The sequence below is a fragment of the Theropithecus gelada genome, chromosome 11 (genome assembly GCF_003255815.1).
Source record: "Theropithecus gelada isolate Dixy chromosome 11, Tgel_1.0, whole genome shotgun sequence".
In the NCBI taxonomy this organism is placed as follows: Eukaryota; Metazoa; Chordata; class Mammalia; order Primates; family Cercopithecidae; genus Theropithecus; species Theropithecus gelada.
Window position 1 is genome coordinate 58,612,007 of NC_037679.1, and position 16,842 is coordinate 58,628,848.

General features: G+C 38.4%; 1 protein-coding gene across 7 annotated transcripts in view; it reads right to left on the reverse strand.

The window, feature by feature from the left end:
- Positions 1 to 16,842, reverse strand: part of ANKS1B (ankyrin repeat and sterile alpha motif domain containing 1B) — a 1,261,968-nt gene that overhangs the window by 664,345 nt on the left and 580,781 nt on the right. For all 7 annotated transcript variants that reach the window (XM_025401059.1, XM_025401058.1, XM_025401057.1 and 4 more), the window contains one exon: positions 16,615 to 16,795. In XM_025401059.1, the coding sequence (XP_025256844.1) occupies positions 16,615 to 16,795 (181 nt within the window). The remainder of the gene's footprint in view (positions 1 to 16,614; positions 16,796 to 16,842) is intronic.

Genomic DNA, 16,842 nt, shown 5'->3' on the forward strand with positions numbered 1-16,842 from the left:
GATTTTGATACCTTTCCATCACGGAATCACTACAGTAGCTTTTGCTCAACATTGAAGTCTTAGATATATTATACCTGAGGCCCCTGAGGTTTCCTGCTCAAGCCAGGAGAGTGAGCAGCATCCCTGTCCCCTCCCACCCACTTCCCTTTTAGCTTTCACAGTCAATCAAAAGCCTAGTAAATTCTACATCTTAGAAATCTCCCCTCTGTCCTTTCCCAGAGATACAGCCTGATCTAAGCTGCCATTGATTTACCTGTAGCATCTGGTTTCACTTATCCTGGTTGCCCCCTCTAGGCAAAGCTACAGCACAGCTAGCATGAACATGGAAACATACAAATCAGATATCATTCTGCTGCCTAAACCTTAGATGGTTTCCCGCCAGGACCAACCCAAGCCTATATGAGCCTCTGTGAGAAATTTGAAAAAAAGGTAACTGCTCCTACTATGGGATAAGCAGAGAAGAGCCAGATTTCAGACCCGATTCACCCTGTGGTTAGGCTTTTTATGCGGCAATGAAAATGCTGCAGACTTCACCTGTAGGATAAAATCCAGACTCTTTAAAATGGCTTATGAAGCCCTCTACAACCTGGCCCCTGCCAATCTCTGCAGTCACCTCTCGCCATTCTTTGATCTTGCTCTTACAGATCAGTTTCAGTTCCTTGATCATATCATGTTCTCATTTATATCTTTGCCAAACCTGCCACTGTTTGGAATAATCTCCCCTCCTTTGTGAACATATAATTCCTGCTCACTCTTCAGGTCTTGGCAAAAATATTACCTCCCTTTACATGTCTTCCCAGACACCCTTGATTAAAAATGCCTTCTTGCCATACACTCCCCCAGATCACCTAAATGTGCCCTTGTATAACACTCATTAGGATTCATTGAAATTGCAGGCATAGGCTGAGTGTGGTGTGCATGCCTGTAATGCCAGCACTTTGGGAGGCTGAGGGAAGTACATCACTTAAGCCCAGGAGTTCAAGACCAGCCTGGGCAATGTGGTGAAACCCCATCTCTACAAAAAAAAAAAAAAAAAAGAAAGAAAATAAATAGCTGGATATGGTGTTTCATGCCTGTAGTCTCAGTTACTCAAGAGGCTGAAGTGGGGGCATTACTTGAGCCTGGAAAGTGCAGGCTGCAGTGAGCTGTAACCGTGCCACTGCATTCCAGCCTGGGCAACACAGTGAGACCCTGTCTCAAAAAAAGAGAGAAATTGCTGGTACAACGTCAGCATTTTCTAATGGACTCTCAGCTCAAAGAGAGCAGAGATTTTGTCTGTTTGCTCCCCACTGTATTATCTGTGTATAGTAATGTGTCTGATGCTTAGAACCTCAAGAAATATTTATTGACTGAATAAATAATTACATGAATGACAAAAGCCTGGAATCCTTGTTGTAGTGTAGTAGGAAGAGGTCTAGTCCAGGCTCTTCCACTAACTTATTAGTTGTGTGACTGTAAACAAGTTTCCTAACCATGGTAAGCCTACTTTATTAATCTTTAAAATGTTGATAATACCGTTTGTCCTACCTACCATCAAAATTGTCATGAGACTCAATGAAGCTGAGGACAACTAATGTGTACTGAGAGCCCACCATGTGCAAAGCTTTATGCTAGGTACTGCAATCTGTGTTATCTTGAAAAATAGAAGAAGAATCTCTGAAAGACTGTCACTTACCTAAATATCATTTTTCATAGTAAATGGCAAAATAAAGACTTAAGTAGGAATTTCTCTGATTCCAAAGGCTCTTCTCTTCTTCCTTTCCCTTCCCTTCCCTGCCCTGCCCTGCCCTGCCCTTCCTTCCCCTCCCCTTCTCTCCTCTCTTTCTCCCTCCTTCCTCACCATGCTCCTTCAATATCTATCTGATTAATACTTCAAGTCACAGGACAAGCATCACTCGTTTTGTGAAACCATCTTTGATTTTCTTGACCAGATTTATGTGCTCTTATAACTAGGTTCATATTGTACTTACTATAATAACTTTAGGTTTAAATTTTTTTTTCTACCACAAAGTTTTTGTGAGAGGGGAGCATGTCTTCCCACTATTACATTATTTCCAGTATCTTGCCTGGATATTAACATTTTATAAGTACTAAATGAATATTTGCTAAATGAATGAATGAACTTACTCTATCTGGCATTTTTAGAAAATTTGATAATATAACCAATTTTTGTTCAGTGTTTATCGTTTTATATTTTATTTATAAACAGCAATAATTGAGGCCCCAACCACAGTAGCTCATATGCTTAAAGTTGTTAAGACAGTATTGTGAATATATGACATTAGCTCTTGCTCAATAATAGAGGTTTGGTTTTAGATTAATATATTTAAGATTAATCTTAAAGTGCAACTAATAGGCTGAGTGTGGTGGCTCACGCCTGTAATTGTAACACTTTGGGAGGCCGAGGCAGGTGGATCATTTCAGGTCAGGAGTTCGAGACCAGCCTGGCCAACATGGCAAAACCCCATCTCTACTAAAAATACAAAAGTCAGCTGGGCATGGTGGCACATGCCTGTAGTCCCAGCTACTCGGGAGGCTGAGGCACAAGAATTGCTTGAACCTGGGAGCCGGAGGTTGCAGTGAGCAAAGACTGTGCCATTGCAGTCCAGCCTGGGCAACAGAGCGAGACTCTGTGTCAAAAGTAATAATAATAGTAATAATTTTTAAAGTACAAATAATAATTGCTTGAAAGGGAATATGCTAAATAGGAGATATACGGAAATGATTCAGGTTCACTTCAAATTTAATATTCTAGTTTTAATTTGATATAAGGCAACCTCAGGAAACAAATATGTTGTTAGTAGCAAACTACTTATCTTAGAGAACTTAACATAGTATTTATTGTAATGTTCCCCTGTTCTAGAAAATCATAACTAATAATAGAAATAAAACCCAGCTGCAAATCAGTGGCCAAGAACATATCAATGGACTAGCAAATACGCTAAGGAGACTAAAACAGACCTGAACATTTCCTTCAAATTTAAATGAAAATAAGTACTTTTTAGTTAGTACTTGGATCTGAAAGACATATTAAAAATACTTTGAAATTCTGTAATATGTGATCTAAATTGTTCATCTAAAACAACAGCTTGTCAAAATGCTAATCACTAGGAACTGAGAGGTTTGTTTAGTTAATAGTGCTTCCTTTCATGTGTGCTTATGTGCTTTTCAGAAGGAAATCTGAAATCTATTATTAGCCTTCCATAGTCAACTCCTGATTATCCGAGTTAATAAAAGAGAACCCAGACATCTGTGCTAATAGAGAGAACACAGACATACAATAGACTTGATTCAGATCCAAAAAAGTGGGTAACACAAAAATTACATCTTTGACTCTGGAATAAATGTTGATTCTTTGTAGCATATTTGCCTTCCTGATAACACTCTATTAGTTTTTCTACCATAGCACAGGGGAACTATGCTATGGAAAACTCACCTACACATGTGAGAGTTCACTCTAGATTGTGTGAACGCATTGTTAGATGTTAGAATTCTGTCAGTGGTATTCATTCTGCACACTGGATTCTGATCAACACCAATATGTCATTCCCTTCAATGCTCCATGCCCTAATACAAGATTCCCAACCTCATAAATGGCTCATGTAGAAAGTAACAAAATCTGTGATGAAGAAAAAGTCAGTTATGGGAAAGAAAAAAAAAAAAAGCCATGCTATGCTTTGTTTTGGCCTTGTGAAAGAACAGGGATCACTCAAGTTTTTACTGTTATTTTCAAAGTCAAGTCTTAGATACTGGTTCACTAAAATAAAAAAGGGGAAGAGAATTATAAATTATTGCACATTATTAGATACATGGCTTTCTAGAGTGAAATTAATGATTTTAGAAATGTTGTGCCAATTACTTTATAAATGTCTAAGAAAAATGAATATCTTCCTCATGTAAATAACTGCAATCTTTTCATCTGTAAAATCAGATCAGTTATGTAACAAAAATTTACATTAAAAATGACATATCTCCCTGAGGCAACTTATGAAATAACGAATGAAAGGTCGGCTCCATGGTTCCGAAGTAAGCACTGTAGTTCAGAAAAAAACTACAGAGCTTACCTTACTGTATACATAGAAATAGGCACCTAGGTGGCAGAATCCCAGCAAAGCAAATATTCGTTCAGTGATTCAATTATTTGCCATTTATTCAGCACCTATTATAAGTCGGTCATCATGCTGGGCACTGGGGATACATTTTATTTGAGACATGGTCCCTGCATTTACAGAGCTCACAGACATGTAAATACTTTTGTGTGTAAGATATGCAATAGTCAAAGTATGTGAAGAACGCTAGGGGGAGTATGGATGCAAGAATTGGTAGAGTTGAAGAAGGCTTCACAAAGGAGGTTACTGGCATAGACTTAATGTTTATATCCTCCCCAAATTCATATGCTGAAATACTAACTGCCAAGATGATGGGATTAGGAGTGGGGCACTTGGGAGGTGATTAGGTCATGAGGACAGAGCCCTCATGAAGGCAATTAGTGCCCTTATTAAAGAAGCCTGGCTGGGCGTGGTGGCTCACGCCTGTAATCCCAGCACTTTGGGAGGCCGAGGTGGGCAGATCATGAGGTCAGGAGATGGAGACCATCCTGGCCAACATGGTGAAACCCCGTCTTTACTAAAATACAAAAATTAAGCAGGGCACGGCCTATAGTCCCAGCTACTCGGGAGGCTGAGGCAGGGGAATTGCTTGAACCCAGGATGCGCAGATTGCAGTGAGCTGAGATCACCATCATTCCGGCCTGGGTGATAGAGGGAGACTCTATCTCAATAAGGAGAGGAGAGGGGAGGGGAAGGGAGGGGAGGGGAGGGGAGGGGAAAGTGTTTTGTTATAACAGCCCGAATGAACTAAAACGGTTGTCTTTAGTTGTCTTAATTTCATATAAGAATTGCAATGTACCAAGTAGATTAGATGCCAAGGCATTCCAAGATTTTGAAAAAGTGCTTAAAACAAGGAGCCATGAACTCTAAGAACAACATACTTAGAAGTCCATGATATATTTAGATAGAGTTGAATAGGAAGTTATATCTAAATTATCAAGGATTGTGTTGAGCATGCTAAGACATTTGGATATTCTCATAAAAAGGTTATTAAGCCGGGACAAAGCATAAGATGTTCTTAAACAGCAGAATGGCATGATCAGATATCCTTTTTAGCTTTTTAGCTTTAAGAGACTGCCAAGTCCTGGAGGTGGGAAGCCTAAATGAGAGACATCAATAGTTTATTTAGGTCTAGATGATCCCTAATATAGTCTCCTACCCTCTGTCTTATATCTTAAGATTTCATTATCAGAGCTTTAGCTTTATAATTTAGTACCTATTAAGGTAAAAACTGGTATTTTGGGAATGGTATGATAGAAAATTGCATAAGTGGTTAAGTTGGGCTTGGGGATGTGGAGCAAAGGTGATGGCTTTAAAATCCTTCCCTCTCTATTGTGTAATCTCAAAAAGATCAAGGGACTGGTACTGATGGGAGAGGTATCTTGAGGCCAGAGAAGAGGAAGAGAGGGACAGATACTCTCTTTCCAAAATCAAAGGAGCATAGGATATGTTTGTTTTCTGTCTCTTCATAATATGTCACAACAAACTTAGTGGTTTACAACAGCATGCATTTATTATCTCACAGTTTACAAGAGTCAGGAGTCCGGGTGGCTTAACTGGGCCCTCTGCTCAGGGTCTCATTCAGCTATTGGCCAGGGCTCCAGCTCTCATCTAAGGGCCAAGGTCCTTTTCTGAGCTCACAGACTGTTGGCCCAATTTGCTTCCTTGCAGCTGTGAAGCTCATGTGGTTTATTCTCCAAAACTAGCAACGAAGAGAGAGAAATTCAGCTGCATCAAGTTGCTAACCTCTATGCCCAAAATTTAAGGAATCACCTTACTATTAGTTCATCTCTCTTTTGATTAACTTAAAACCAGTAATTGGAGACCTTAATTACATCTGCACAATCCATTCACCTTTGCCCTAAAACATCTGGGAGTTATATCCAATCACCTTGGCCATTGGCTAGTAGCAAGTTATGGGCCCCACACACACTCAAAAGAAGGACCTTACACAAAGGCATGGAGACAGGGAGCAGGATCACAGCCTTCTCAGAATCCTGCCAATGATAGATTTGAAGAGTTGAGATCAAAGAACAATTGTTGAGGCAAAGAACAATTAGTCTATCCAGTAGGTAGAAGTAACTGGGGAGAATGTCTGGAACAAGTTCTGTCACAGGCTGGCTCACTGTGGCATGACACCTACAAGTGAAGCCTGTGTTTGAAGGGCCTGGGCCCAGGTAAACACACGAGGCACCCATCCAACATAGACAAGGGCAGAGAGCAAGAGGGGAAAATGTTCTCCCCAAAGAAGACTGTACAGATAGAAGATCTGAATAGAGAAAAAGGACTCGCAGTTTGAAAACTGCGGGGAAGGAGGGGATTTTCTCCATAGCACCCACCTGGGAACACCAAAATACTCTTTTCCTCCTTTTGTTTCAGTTTTTCAATTACCGTAAGCTTTTCTCTCACAGCTTTATTTTTAACTTTAATGATCACACATATATTACACAAATATAACTGATATGCAGGGATATTTTTCGAAAGATATAAACAGCCTGGTCGAGAAAGTCAGCAGAGAAAAACTATCAAGTAAACTAAAATAGACAAGATAATTAGAGAGAAGATATATACAGCAATAAATTTGAATCTCAAAGAAATTTTCAGCTAACAAATCTATTTTCATGTGCAATAACAGAAGTTAAAGCAAAATTGAGTTAATAAAAAATTAATTATTTTTGAACAAAAACAGATTTTCAACACAAAATCTCTCTGAAACTGCTGCTCCCTTGCCTCTGCTGTAATTTTGGAAGGATTAGTGCTTGTAGGATTCTGCCTGTCCCCAGCAGTGACACACCTTCCCACCCCAGGATACATAAAACTGGGGCACAGAGCAGACGGAATTTTCAGCTCTGCTCATCAGCAGGTTGACCTGCTTGTTCCAAGCAATTTTGTGGATTTAAGACTCTGGTGTCTGTCTGGACTCATAGCACCTGGGTGCTCTGCAATTTGTATGGAATTCTAAAATTCCAGGCTCTGCTTGTTGCCTAGATCTTTAGTAATAACAGCAATAAAAAAGTAATAATGCCCACATGTATTAAGCATTTATGAAGCTACATTAATTAAGCATATGTTGTATTTATGTAGTTTGCAGTTAGTGGCACTGGCTTAATGAAATAGGGATAGTATTTTTTAAAGAACTTGATATATTTCCATCCTCAAATTGTGTTTCACTGGAAACCGCTCCTCCTCCAGGGCTGGACAGGATACCTAATGCCCTCACAGAAGAAAAGGTGGGTTAGCAAGTCAATAGACTTAAAAGTCAGAGTCCTGCTTTAGACCAATCAGAATGATGTATGAAGATCCATTGTACAGACAAAAGGGAAGCCCATCCCGAAGAGAAAGGACATACCAGCTTCTGGAGAATTTCAAAAAGGAAAAGGCTGAATGAGATGGGGAGGATAGGGAAATAGTTCTACATTTGTGTCTGGAACTTTCCTTTCTGGGCAATGGCCTTGAAAGAATGTAGCATAATAAATAGGTATTGGGTGAATATAAGAAAAGAGAGCTCCGGGTTCTAAATCCCATCTAGATTCTGGGCAGGGCCACATCCTACTAAACTTGGTAGTTCCCTGTGGTAAGGACTAGCAAGATCTTGGGGATAAATCTTTCTGAGTCCCACTTATATTCCTAAATTATGAATGAGATCTAGAGGTACCTGGAGCCTCCAGAAGGGGGCCTCAGCAGGCAGCTGGACTGAAAGCCAACTGGGCTGCCCTGGGGCCAGCTTGGCAAGGGGAGAGGTGATTGTTGCAGAGGCTAGGACAGACAGATGGCAGACCTGGCAGAGACTCAGAGGGACCACTTTGCCAGTGCGAGGCGAGCTGAGGTGACCAGCCAGAAAGAGCTCCAGGCTCTGGCCAGAATGGTCTTGACCTAAAGATATCACCTGCAGGCCACAGGTATACTGGAAGGGATGCCCACTTCCTATTATCCCTTTTCCTGTGCTTCTCTCAGGCCCCATGTACCAGTCATTTATTCATTTGGAGTTTGAACAAAAAGCTAACTCAAACATTCTCCATCCTCTTCATATATCTCATCTTTGCCCTCTTTTGTTACTCTCCAAAGACAGCCTTGCTCTTAGTTCACAGAGAAAATAAGAGCCACCAGATAGTAAAATGCAAATCAGATAATGTCTCTTTGCTTAAAACACCTGTCAATGACTTCTCATTGCTCTTAGGATAAACACCAAAATCCTGAAGGTAGCTACAAGGGTTTGATTGGGCTTTTACTCCCCTTGCAGCTTCAACTCCTGACATTTCTCTCCTTTCTCTCTGACCTGCAGTTTCATGTTAATTTCTACCACAGGGATTTTTTAAAAATATGCTATTCCTTCTTTAAAGAATAATCTTCCCTCCCCACCTTGGCCTACTTAATTCCTCTTTGTCTTTCAGAGCCCTACTCATCCTGGCATGAGATTAGTCATCTTTAGATACTCTCACAGCACTTTCTCATAATGGCACATCCTGAGTAAACATATTTATTTAATATTGCCTAGGTAAGCCAATAGTATTATATCAACTAATTTCATTTGGAATAACAAGTTCTACGCACTAGCTAAGTAACATCACCCCATTATCTAACTACATATTTTCATAATTTTAAGTGCTGAAAAGCAGTCAACTTTTCTTCGTCAAGCATCTCGTAACCTGTACCTTGCCTTCTACCTGATGTACAATTTGTCACAAAGGCACTGGGTGAAAGTCATGTGACACCGCAAGGAAAACAGGAAAAAGTACAGGAGACACATTTCATGATTTATCGAGAAGTGACAAGAATATAATTTACCATTACATCTATATACAGCATTTGATATAAAAATACTTGCCCCTAGGGTACCTAAAATCCTGGTCTATTGAAAGTACTGAATTTACCAATCAATAACTCAGCTAGTATATTTAATGTATATATTTTTAGGAAAATAGGTCCCAAAGAGGTAATCACACATCATTCTCTCTAACCCTTTACTTTCTCCATAGCAGCTCGCCCCGAATCTTAGCTTGGAGTTGAGAGGTCATCTCAGCAGCCTGTTCCTGGCCTTCCTGTCGGCTGGCGGCCAAAGCCTCCCTCAGCTGCCTGTGTCCAGTGGCTGCTGTAATAATGATGCCTCAGCTTCAGGGGGTCTATTTCCAGGCCGTGTGAGCTAATTAAAACGCAGGCCTTCATTTGCCTTTCTGGCAATCCCTGATCAGTGTGAGAGGCCTATGCCACCCTCTCCATTCTAATTTTAGTTCTCCTCTAGTGTTTTCTCTCCTTTGCAGAAAAGCATCCTATGCTGCTAAGCACTTACAGGCTTTTGTTTTTGTTATTTCTCCCACTTGGAAAGAAGCACTTTTCCACTTTACTCCTTTTAGATTTTCTCTTCCCATCAGTTTTCTCCCGCAGGAGGTGATGGTTTGAAACTACTAACAAAACTGGAGATAATTAGTTACCCAGGGTAGTTGACTTGCTTAGCAGGTACCCTTGAGAAAGCGCTAATGCACAAAATTCTTCATATGGAAACAACTTTTTGGACACAGTTTTCTATGAAGATAGAGAACACCTGTTATCACTGGTGATGCTCAGCTTCTTTTCCTCAGCAATTCACAACACAACTATCCAGAGTTCAGAACTCATAATTCACTCACAGTAGGCTAAGGTGCTATTTTTCAGTCTTTTAAAATGGACACTCTTTACTTCTGATAAACATAAAATTATTACATGGCTTCCTCCCACCCTACCCTCCCTCACTGAAAAAAAAAAATCATTATCTCAACTATCTACATATGTACTTGAATATCCAACACAATTTCAAATTAAAATGTTCAAACCTGAGATTTCCCCATCTCCACTAATATCAACTCCATCTTTCCAAAGGTCAAAACACCAGATATCTTTGAGTTACATCTTTGGTCCCTTTTATTTTCTTATATCCTACATCCAATTCATCTAAATATATATGTAGATAGATTGATAGCTCAATAGACAGACAGATGATAGATAGATGATAGATAGATAGATAGATAGATAGATAGATAGATAGCTCTACCTTTAACATAGATCAGAATTCTACCACTACTCACCATCTCTATTTTAAAAAGAACTGTTACCCGTGGAAAGAAGAACACACTGGCAACCATTAAGGGTACCCAAGAGATTGAAATATCTTAGTAGATGGGCTCTCAGGTCATTCAAAAGTTTCACATGAGAATGAGACACATAGTGGCCATGTCCAGAGAGAGTCCCTTAGGGAAGTGGACTTGAATGAAACACCTCTCTCAGGGAGACTTTGGCAGCCAGGGGTGACATGAGGAGCCTTGGCACCTCAAGGAAGAGTGGGACAAAGTATAGAAGACGGAACTCAGATAAAGGTAATCTATATCATAATATGTTAAACAAAATGAAAGATTAAATATTATGAGCACAGTAAATGTTATGTCTTTAGACGTATCAAACATTTCTTCCAGGAAATTGTTGTACTGACTTAATTGTAGTATTTAAGACTGTGTTGATAGAGGAGAGGCTAACTCAGCTGTTCACTCCCATGGTCTTAAGATGATTGCCAATAATTATAGTCATTCCTGGTTCCATGTGCATCCCATTCTTTGAATTCAACTATTTTTCCAGCCCTCTTCTTTAATACATTGACTCCAGCAATACTTTGACCCCACTGGAATCTCCAATCCTAAGATCTCACTGATTTTTCAGTGTTAATTATCTCCTTGTTCTCTTTCACTTCCCTCTTCATCTTGAAGTCTATGGTTAAATATTACACTGCCTTGCATTTATACTTCCTTTGCTCTTCAATCATTTCAATATACCCATTTAGCAAAACCACAACCTATGCAAAATTCAACTCTCCAAATACTCTGCACCTGCATCCTCCAGCTGACATAGGCTGGAGAAAAACACAGAACCACATTGGATAATCTAATTCTAAATGCATGAACACAAAGCTTAAATAGGCCTTTAATGCTGCCAGGTGATCACATCATATACCTCCTTTGTCCACTCACTGTTTCTCCTAAACAACTACTTCACACTGTCCTCTCTTTCCTCAAACTCTACACTTCCTTCTCTGTCTCTGTTTTCAACTGAAGCTGCTGCTCTCTACTTTGCAGAAAAAATGAAAACTATCAGAAGAGATCTTTCCCAGATTCCCACCACATGGATCTCCTGCCAGTATTTGCACCCACAACCAAAACATCCTGTTATTCATGCTCCTCTCCAAAACCAATCTCTCCACTTGGTTAATAATAGAAATCATCATCCCCTCTTTCTCCTCCATCATAACTTAAAAATTCCCCTGTGAAGAAATTCCTTCAAGTAGTCTGTCATTACTGTAAGTCCTCTCCTCCCATTCTCCCTTAAAACCACCACATGAGGCTCTATTATTTACAACCAAATTCCTCTTGTCAAGGTCAGCAGTGACCCCCCCAATATTGCTAAATCCATGAACCTATTCTAACTTAGTCCTTGTCCTACTCAACTTATCAGCTATATTTGACAGAGTTGATCACTCTGTCCTTCTTAGTAACTTCCTTCACCTGATTTCAGAACAAGACACTCACCAAAAGATTTCCTTCTATCTCACAGGTTGCTCCTTCTCAGCCTCCCTTGCTGGTGCTGCCTTTCATTCCATCCTTCCTCAAGCTCAGTTATTGGTCTTCTTCCTCTACATATGCTGCATATCATCTGTATAATGACGACGTTCACATTTATATCTGCAGACTGGACCTTCTGCTGCCTACTCGACACATCTATTCAGATATTCAGTAGGCATCTCAAACTTAAAATTAACTCCTGGTATTTCTCGCTGTTTACCAAACCTCCTCTTCCCAAAACCTCTTGTGTGTCAAATGATAGGAAATTCATTCTTACAGTTGTTAAGGAGAAAAGTTTTGGAGTCATCCTTAATTCTTCTCATTTTCTCATATACCATGTCCACTCCACCATGAAATTCCATTGGATCTGCCTTAAAAATATGTCCAACATCTCTCCATTTCTCTCTAACTCTGCTGATTCACCTTTGATCTTAGCTGCTTTCCCTCTCTTACTGCAATGCTGCAATTGCCTTCTAACTGGCTTTCCTGTATCCACCCTGGTTCCCTCTCCCCATCCATTATGAACATTATAGCCATATTAATCCTCATAAAATAGAAGTTAGATCATGTGACTTTTCTTCTGAAAGACCTGAACAGGCTCTAAGTAAAATCACTCTGGGTTAAAGCCAAAGTCCTGAAATGGCTTATTAGGCCTTACATAATCTATCCCTCACCCTCTCTTCTTACCTACAAATATTCTACATTTCAAGGAATAGCATCCACCTTCCACTCATCAGCTTAAGCTAGAAACTTTAGAGCCCTCCTTGAAATATTTCCCCTCATCTTTGCACATCCAATTACCATAACTTGTTAATTACTCTTTTCTTGTATCTCTTAAACCAATTTACATTTTCCCTTTGCTATGAAACTATTTCTCCCCTTCTCCAATGTCATTTCATCTCAAATCTACTACATATTAATACTAGAGTGATCTTTCTAGTTAAATGTAAACCTATTTATATCATTCCCCAGACAGTATAACACCAAAGCTTTTTAATTCTAACAACCTTTTTTGATGATTCACAAGTTGAAGCTTTAATCACAATTCAAGCTACTTTTTAAATGGCCCTCCGTTATAATAAATTCATTGGTTCACTTAAAAGTGTTTTGTAGCATATGATTTATTTTTGAAGATGTATTAGTTTTTGTTCTATTAAATGCCATTTTGGTCAAGATTAATTTTTTGTGCATGCAATCATTTATAAAATGAAATGTAGATTAATCAGTAAATTTAAATTATACTTCTAAGTCAAGAAAAGGTCAGCTATCTTGGCATAAGCTTGGTCAGCTACCTTGGCATACCTTGTACAGACTTACAATAGGCTCCTCTATCTTAAAGCTACTACAGATTTCAAATAATAATATTTAAAAACAAAAATAATATTAAGCAATAACTGTGATAATATTAAAGAATAACATTAGTTGCCAAGGTTTACAAAATGTATTCACATAAACTCATTTATTACTACAAATACCTAAAGAGTAGATACTACTTCCACTTTCAGAGGAGCAAATTAAATATCAGAAAAGTTAAAGGTTTTGATGGAAAATATCTAGCAAATCAGTGATGGAATTGACTCTTGAACTCATTCTCTTTAAACATATACCCAATGGCAATGTCTTTAAAGTATAACAAATTAAATATGTGTAAGCTAATAAAATGCTACTTTTGTGAGTAGACAAATGCCTTGCTTACAAGTTCTCCTTTTTAATGTAAAGCAAAACAAACTGTGCTTTCACATTATTACTAAATATCAGTCTATCCTAAAATTGTTTATGTAATGTGGAGGTGATATATTACCTTAGAAAACCACTGTAACATGATATTGGAAACCATTTCAACTGTTAAAAGGTTAGATTTCAGTTCTGTTTAAAGGTCAGAAACCTGAAAATATCCTGATGATTACAATTTCTCCGCACATTTCGGATGATGCCACTGAACTCCTGGCAGCAGCAAAATGTGTTTGTTCTGATCCTCTGCTTCTGGTGGGCAGTGTCAGAGTGGAGAAAAGGCACCAGGGCTTTGGTATCAGGCCTAAATTTCTATTGCTTTTAATTAAAATAATAAAGGGGTAAAGGTAATATTTCTATCCGCCTGAGACAGAACAATTTGTTGAAAACAGATTTTTACCTGTTGAAAAATATTCAGAAAATCGATCATCCCCAAAACAACGTACTAACTGAAACAAAACCAAGAAAGCCATTCTGAAAGGCAAGTATCAAAGCATCTGTCATTGCCGCATTTTAGGATTGTAAAGCTGGAAGTAGTCATTCAAATAAATATTGTTTGAATAATAATTATATGCCCAGAACCCTTCCCAGGTCCACATATCACTATTTTTATGTTTTTACAAATCACATCTCATCTCTCCTGTCCTATAAAACTGCATCTAGTACATAGCAGACAATACATTTTAATGCTCACTAAATGAATGCTAGGCTTGATGTAGAATACAAAGGATTATGTTAATATCATATTTATTGCTACTACCACTAATAGTTACTAACATTTATTGAGCACTAACTATGTGCCAGGCACTGTGTTAATCACTTTACATGCATCACCACACTACAGGGTAAGTTAATCTAATTAATTCATTGTTAATCTAATTCTATAGTAAGAAAACTATAGCATAAAGAGATCAAGTCTTATAGCTAGGTAAGAGGCTCAGTTTCACAGTTAGTAATCAAACTTTGGCAGTCTGACCTCAGTGACTACAATGGGCCAGAGACCAACCTATTGCAGCTTACATTCTAGAGAGAAGATAATAAATAACTAAAGAAGTAATCAATATAACTTTATATAGGAAATAAGGCTATGGATAAAAGAAAATGGGGTGATTTGCTAGAAGTGACTAGAGTGATATAGAAAAGTAGTTAAAAACATGAACTCTAGCACCAGGTTTGAGTTCATACCAGAGCTTTTTCCAGCCCTGTCATTATGGGCTGTTATTTAGTTATTTACATTCTTTGTATATTTGCTTATCTACAGATAATGCCAAATTTATATGACAGTCATGAGGTTTAAATGAATTGATATACATAAAATGCCTAAAACAGTTCCTGACACATAGTGTCATTTAAGTATTTATTATTATTGTTATTTTCACATTTTTATTATTATAATTCTTATCATATTGAGGATATCTACTTGAGAGAGGGTGGTATGGGAAGGCCTCTATGAAGAAGTGCATTTGAACCAAAACCTAAATGACACTTAGACACATGAAAATTTTAAGGCAGAGATTCCAGGCAGAAGGAACCAAAGTGCAAAAGCCCCAGGGCCAGAATGTTCAGCAAAGAAGGCCAGTATGGTCCAGGATGAGTTCAGTCAAGTTACAGAGCTGGTCAAGAACCAGGCTAAATTAGGCATCACTGGATATGGTAAGGAGTTGGATTTTATTCTAAGTGTGATGAGAAGACAAGGGAACATTTTAAGCGTGGTAATGACATGATTTGATTTATATTTTATAAATATCACCCTGGCTTCCACGAAAGTCTGGATTATAACTTCCATAGAATATCAATCTTATCATTACCATTAGTCATTGTTTTTAAAATCTTAGCTTCATTCCTAGGGGAAAGTAATTCCCTGACTATATTTCTGGAATGTTGTGTTACTGCTTTTAAACATAGAGTCAGAATAAAGGACTTAAGTAGGTATATGAGCATACATATATACTCATACACTCACTGTGAACAAAGATTATATGGAATACTCACACAGACCACACTTCATTATTCTAAAATTCAAATTAATTCTATCTACTGGGTTTTTGAATCATGTCTCTTGGAAGGAAAGTAATTGTTTACTTACATGAAAGTTGATCATATGAATTGGGTCATTCTTGTTATACCCAACTGAAACAGTTGAGAGGTTGAGGGGAGAAGGCATCTAGGGCACATAACACTGTTCCAAGAATGTAATTCCCTGTAAGCTTGGCTGCTGAAGCTGCCTGCTGTAACCTGAAACCACTTTTATCTAATAGCTACTGAAACAACCTGCTGCAACTCTGAGAATCATTTTACCCATAGTCATCACTTACCAATCAAAACTTGCCAGCTCACCAACATATTATTAGTGCCAATGAACTTCCTCAAAGAGCAATATGAAACATTTCCCCTTTTTTGTAAAACCTCTAACCGTCTGTTCTTGGACATAATGAAGACCATCCAGCCTCTGAGTATGCCACAAATTGTAATTCTTGATTTCCAAATAAAACATTTAAAATTAAGAAATTTGTTTCTATATTGTATTTGTCTTTAACCCTTATTGTAAATTATATGGCAGGGGAGGATATTCTTTGGGTCCCACTTCTCTTAGTTCTAATATGTCCCTTGGCCTTACCAGGAGTTAGCTCCTTGTCCCCCAAATAAAGAAAGCTTTGCAAATCTGACTGCATGGAACAACGTATGTTTTACTAGTGGGTGGTGTTATTTTTCTTAATCTTACCCTTACACCCAGCATTTTCTCCCCCAACACACTTCCTCTGCAAGTTCACTGTGGTTTAAATAGGTTGAAAGCCAGCCTAGGCCACAGTGTACAATCCTTCTTACCAGACATTCTTGATATAAGTTATCTGGCTTCAAAGCAGATCTTAATGATGTTGTGTGTTGATTAGTTGATACCACTGTGTGGTGAGGAGTAAATGGCAGTGGAAGAGCATTTCCATGTCCCTGGTATTTTTACTACTATGATCACATTAAATCATCATCTTTAATATTTAACACCAAAAGGCCATCCATGTATTCAAAAAGAATATTATAGCCACATTGACAAAAATCTTAAAGTCCTACATTGCCACACATGGAGGTGAACTAAAAACACAATGCAATTTGTACAAAGACTCCTCCTAATTCCTCTAACTCATAAAGACTTCAGTCTTAAAATAAAAAATACAGCTGCATAAAGTGAACTGCTTTACCTGTATGTTTAGTTCCCTCATTCTTGACTTCTGTGGTTCCCACAGAAGAGGTGGGTGGACTAGCAGGAGGGCTGGCAGTAAAGCTTGTGCACCCTGTAGATGTGTTGATTTCAAAATATTCTTGGTTGTGATTCATTCGGTGAAAATCCAGAGAAGACACAATGGATGTTCGCTGTTTAGGCTAAAATAAATGAGCATGATGACAGTATTAATATGATCATGTTCATC